Source organism: Cebus imitator, unplaced genomic scaffold (assembly GCF_001604975.1).
Source record: "Cebus imitator isolate Cc_AM_T3 unplaced genomic scaffold, Cebus_imitator-1.0 Scaffold198, whole genome shotgun sequence".
NCBI lineage: Eukaryota > Metazoa > Chordata > Mammalia > Primates > Cebidae > Cebus > Cebus imitator.
The window spans coordinates 2,823,624-2,829,929 of record NW_016107513.1 but is presented as its reverse complement, the minus strand read 5'-3'; the positions used below and the strand labels follow the sequence as shown (position 1 = coordinate 2,829,929).

The 6,306-nt window shown below is 35.8% G+C and overlaps 1 protein-coding gene across 14 annotated transcripts in view; it reads right to left on the bottom strand.

Annotated features, from left to right (window-relative positions):
• Positions 1-1,875: 1,875 nt before the first annotated feature.
• RPS6KC1 (ribosomal protein S6 kinase C1) overlaps positions 1,876-6,306 on the bottom strand; it is a 207,454-nt gene continuing 203,023 nt past the window's right edge. For all 14 annotated transcript variants that reach the window (XM_017547526.2, XM_037745381.1, XM_017547520.2 and 11 more), the window contains one exon: positions 1,876-3,990. In XM_017547526.2, the coding sequence (XP_017403015.1) occupies positions 3,880-3,990 (111 nt within the window). In that variant the 3' untranslated portion in view covers positions 1,876-3,879. The remainder of the gene's footprint in view (positions 3,991-6,306) is intronic.

Genomic DNA, 6,306 nt, shown 5'->3' with positions numbered 1-6,306 from the left:
TACATGGCTAATTAGTCACAGAGACATGACCAGGACACCATTCTAAGACTTTCCATTATGGCAGAATTCTCAACAAAAGAGTGAAATACCAGGCTCCATTACACAGAGCATTTAGATATACCAGAGTTTAAATCAACTCCTCTAAAGAAAAAAAGATGATCAGCTTTATGCTTCGGCCTTTACCAGAAACATATCCCTAAGGGAATCTAATAAATATGTTCTGGGGAGACCTTGGGAGGCAGAGTTTTTTGGAGCTACAGACCTCTTTCTATTTGGATTCCGAACTTGTGGGCAACTAAACTCAATCAAGGCGTACTAGGTATGGAGCTCTAATATATTGTTACCAGTTATACCATGAGTATTATCTATCTATACATTTTATGCTCTTCAGTACATGCACCACATGAAAGCAAAGGTCAATCGTGGTTCACACTGACCTTGAAATAAGTGAGGATGGGAAAAGCGTGAAGGTCAAAACACAATAGGTATCATAGCTGTTTAAAAGACGGGTTTAAATATATTATCAACAGTTCAGTTAATTCATAGAAGTAGAAACTAAAATGGTGGTTACCAGAGGCTGGGGGCCGGGGGAGAATGAGGGAAGGCGAGATGTTGGTCAAAGGGTAAAAGTTTCAATTAGACAGGAAGAATAGGTTCTGGCAATCTATTGCATAGCATGGTGACTGCAGTTAACAATGTATTGTCTTTTTCAAAACAGCTAAAAGAGTGGATTTTAAATACCCTCAGCACAAAGAAATGATAAATATTTGAGGTGATGGATGAGTTAATTAGCCTGATTTGATCATTCTACAATGTATACATATATAGAAACATCACATTGTATACCACAAATATACATAACTATTAGGTCAATTAAAAATAAAACAAAAAAATCGTTGTTATTATAGCAAGTTGAAAAGGTCCATGTATCAAAGAGTATTATTTCATGTCATAGTTAAATTGCTAAAATGATGACATTCTTTTTACTCTTGAGAAGCTTAATTTATCCATCTTTGATACAGAAACATTTTTATATCATATCTTAAGATAAGCAGCATGGCACAATAATGATATTTGCAATCTATCTGGAAAAACCTTTCCATAAAAAGCATGGTGGAATAATGGTCAATGATATTGGTAATTTCATATAAAAATAAAACACAAAATTGAATGAGAGAAAGCAGAGACTCAAACACGTCTGTACATCAATGTTCATAATGGCATTATTCACAACAGGCAAAAGATAGAAACAATACAAATGTCTACTGACACATGAATGGCTAAACAAACTGTGGTAATACACACAATGGAATATTACTCAGCCTTAAAAGGGAGGAAACTCTGATAAATGCTACAGCATGGGTGAACCTTGAAAACATTTTGCTAAGTGAAATAAGCCAGGACAAAAAAGCAAATATTGTATGATTCTGCTTAGATGAAGTACCCAGAATAGCCAAATTCATAGAGACAGAAAATAGAATACTGGTTGCTAGGAGCTGGAGTGTGGAATGGGGAGGAGTTATTGTTTACTGGGTACAGAGTTTCCATTTGAGATGATGAAGTATTCCTGGAGATGGACAGTGGTGATGCCTCATGAAAATGTGAATGTACTTAATGCCACTACCAAAGTATATGTTTTAAAATGGTTGAAATGGTGAATTTTATGTTGTGTATATTTTAGCACAATAAAAAAATCAAATGAGAAACACTCATGGCAACTTCTTTTATGATTTTGATCCCATATTCTACTCCTCTGCTTCAACAAACAAAATATTAAAAACCAACCAGGAAAATCAGTATCATTCACAGAATTACAGCTTAAAATATGTATACATCACAAAAAACAAAAACAAAAACAAAAACAAAACACTTTGGTTCATCACTCCAAAGCCAGTTATCCTGTGTTTATTACTAAAATAATTCACGTCCATTATAATTATGAATGATGTATTTACATTAAGCACAAGCTCCAACCAAACATACAGAGAGAAAGGGAGAGAAACTGAAGCAATGCAATTGTGTCAACAAACTGACATAGCAACCATCTGTTGACATTAATGTCCTTTGAATCCAAGAGACTCAAATCATGTGGTAGGACAGGATCTTCACCTTAGCTGTGAAGTCCTACTTTCATGTCACAGGGCATTTCTGGAAGGAAGTTCTGTAATGGCCAGCTCTAAGTACTTGCAGATTTCCTACTAGTCCTACACAGGAAGTCATTCTTGTGTCTCACCTGCATAAGTTCCTGTTATGAGGCCCGGGGACTAGTGAGTTGAAATCTAGTTCCAGGGAGTGATGTCATCTTGACTGAACTATGATCCTGGTGACCTGTTCCCCAACCTGGTGTTGTTGTAGCCTTTCAGCTGGGGTTTGGGTTATAAGGGGGCCAAAAAGGAAAAAGGGAAGTAGAATAATAGAAAAAACAAAAAGAAAAAGGGAAAATGCTTACACATTTCCTTTGTTTCACTAGAGCATTTTCTGTTCCATTTAATTAGATGGGAGGACCTGGTTGATGGCAGATGGTAGTTGTACAGATGCTCCTGGAGTGGGGGTGGGCTCTCACCCAGATCTCAAAAATACAAAGAAAATTAAAACACTTCAAAAATTTCTATTATTTCTGGTGGTTTCTAACTTGGAAATAGTGACTTCTTCTTTGTCTACAGTTTAAAAAAAAAAACAGACATTAACACTTTTAAAACAATTGTACATTTTTGCAACAATGCATAACTACAGGAGCTACCTTAGCAACAGAAAGAAGTAACGAATACAAATGTTTGGAGATGTGTGAATACTTACATTCTTTCTACATCATGTCAAATAGGTTAGTTCAAATCTGAGAATCTTATCACCATAAGTAACAACTAGGACTGCCATTCAATTCCATTTAGATGAAATCCTTTGCTTCTTAGTATTCCAAGCCAAAAAATAAAACAAAGTCAAGCATAAGAAGCAATGGTAGAAATGGATAATATTTCACAAGGAAAGGAACAGAGGCATTTCTTTAAAAAAAATTGGGGGGGATATTAAAAGAAGAAGAGATCTAATGTTTCACCATGTTTATCTGACATCATGATTTCTTAGTCCTCACACAATTTGGAAAAATAAGAACTTCCTTCCCTTTTTTGTTGCATGTGTGTTAGCAGGAGTAGGAAGAATGGAATATGAAGGAACAAGCAGAGGGTGCAGAAAATGGAAAGATGGTGAAAGAAAGATGCTGTTGAAGACGCAGAGTGAGTTTATATGAACCATTCTCTAAATAAGTAGTATCAACCAAGAGTACAAAGCTGACAACATGGAGTGTCTTCGCACAGAAATAATCCGGGACCACATTCAACATACATTAATTACACAGCATCAGGGTACAGGTTTTCCATCAGAAATTATATGTATATTCTCTTTTTTTCCCTCACTTTTAAGCTGCATTGATAACATTATTCATGAAGTACTTTTAGTGTATTATTAAGCAAATATTTATTTGATCATATAAACCAATCCTGGTCAGCAAAAAGCACTGTTAGCTGCCATGTAAAGGTCCTTCTTTCAAGTAAAACATTATTCTACACTCACAGCTTCCTATCAGAGGAACTTCTTGAAGAACTCTTTCAGTTGGCATTACAACTCATCTGCAACACCGAATGTGGATTAAATTCAGATCACACCTTGGTTGAAGATATGTATATAACCGCCTCTCACAAAATTGGCTAATATCTAGTAATTGTAAACAAATTGTTCTCTTTTAGCCATTTCCCCCCCATTTCCTCTAATGGTCCTTATCCAAATGCTTTGGTGCTCCATAAGTGACTGTGACGCCGAGGTGACTCAGTGCTGGAGATGCCTGTCACGGAGATCAGAATGTGTGAAGATAACCCTGCATTACGTTTATCTCATCAGTTCTGTCCAATCCACAGGGGTAAAAAATGGATGAGATTTTATATCTTCAACACCAGCAACTCCAGCACCAAGTCGTTCCAGAGGATTGAACTGCAAGAGCTAAAAAAGACCGACTTAGTGAGTAACAGGAATCTAACCGGCAAATCAAAAGAAAACCAATATTTGAAAGAAAACAACTTCTAAATTCAACCCTGATAACACATAGTCTTGATTAATAGCCAAGTGACCATGTTTTCTTGAAAAGGAGCTATGTCTAATACCACTCTAGCTGTGGGGTGTGAGAGATACCTGAACTGAGTTTACGGCTTTTCAACTGATGGGAAACATGGCCTTGAGTAACTCACTTTGTTTCCCTCATCCTCATGTAGTATAATAGGATAGTTACACCTATCAATTTCCTATTCCAAAAGTACATCATGACATTAATTAGATATTGCACTAGATTCTGAGAAGCCAGTTACTTCCTTCATGATTAGGAAATTTGGGAAGCACAGTAAGTCTTTAGACCCCTAATGAACTATGTGTGTATTGAGGCTAAACTTTACCTAAAGTGTGAGTAAGCTGATTAGTATTGCAAAATCACTAGTCTTTGGCATAGTTGACACAAATGAAATAATTTAATCTAATGAATGAAACAAGTTTTGGTTTCTTCAGAAATCGGAATCACGTGTAAAATAAGAGAAAATTTTTTGTGGCTTAGTAATGTTACATGTAACAGTTATTAAAAATGTGGGAAAACAGCAGTAGTCATAGACAATTATACAGGAACTCGAGGCATGCTGGAAGAATATGCCTTGTGACATTCAGGCACCCTGAAATTTTTGTGTTAACAGCTTTACTGAGAGATAATTTACATAGCATACAATTCATCCATTATACGTTTACAATTTGATGACTTTTAGTAAATTTAAAGTGTTGTGCAACCATCCAGTTTTAGAACATTTTGATTACCCTAAATAGTTTCCTCATGCCATCTAAAGTTAATCCCCATTCCCATCCCCAGTTCTAGGCAACCACTCACCTGCCTTTTGCCTCTATAAAGTTGCCCTTTCTGAACATTTCATACAAGTCCAATCATAAAATATTCTTTCACTCATCATGTTGTTACTGAGAGTCATCCACATTGTAGCAGGTATCAACAGTCCATTCCTATTTCTTAGTATTCCATTGTTTGGACGTACTATACTTCATTAATCCACTCACTAGTTTTTAGACACTTGGACTTTCTCCAGTTTGGGGCTATAATTAATAATGTTGCTATTAACGTTCATGTATATGTCTTTGTGTAGACATATATTTTCATTTTTCTTGATTATGTTCCTAGAAGTAGAATTGCTAAGTCACATAATGAGTTTATGTTTAACTTTTTACAAAACTGCCTAACTTTTCCAAAGTAGTTGTGCCATTTTACATTTCCACAGACATTTATGTATGAGGGTTTCGGTTTCTCTACATCCTCAGCTCTTGGTACTGTCCGTCATTTTCACAGCCCTTCTCTCAGTATTAGTAGTGTCTTATTAAGGTTTTAATTTACATCCCCTAACAACTAATAATGTTGAGCATCTTTTCATGTGCTCGTTAGCCATTCAAATAGCTTTCTTGGTGAAATATCTAAATTTCTACCCATTTTAAAACTGAATTGTCTATCTTACTGAATTACAAGAGTTCTTTATATAAGTTCTGAATGTAAGTCCTTAATCAGAATCATGATTTGCAAATATTTTCTACCAGTCTGTGGCTTGTCTCCATTTTCCTTCTTTAAAATTTTTATATTTTTATTATTTATTCATAGAGGCGGGGTCTTGCTACACTGACAAGGCTAGTGTCAAACTCCTGCACTCAAGAGATCCTCCTGCTGTGGCCTCCCAAAGTGCTGGGGTTACAGGCATGAGCTTCCCACACCCAGCCTACTGTCTTCATTTTCTTAATGGTGACTTTTGAATGCACAAGTTTTTAATTTTAAGGAAGCCTAGTTTATCAATTTTTCCTTTTGAGGACCATGCTTTTGGTATCACATCTAGTACTTCTTTGCCTGATCCAACATCAAAGATTTTCTCCTGTTTTCTTCTACAAGTTTTACGGCTTTAACTCTTATATACAAGTATATGAACTATTTTGAGTTAAGTTTTGCATGTAGTATGAAGGGTCTAAGTTCATTTTGTTTTTATCATGTGCATATTCAGCTTCCCAGTGCCATTTGTTAGAAAAACACCATGCTCTTACAACTATCGTGGCTTTACAACTAGTGTGGAAATCAGGTAGTATAAATTCTCAAACTTTGTTATCTTGAAAATTGTTTTGGACATTATAGGTCCTTTGCCTTTTTATGCACAGTTTGCAATCGGCTAAAGGTTTCCCAACTTTGCTGATCTTTGCAAAGAACTACCTTCTCTCTCTCTCTCTCTCTCTCTCTCT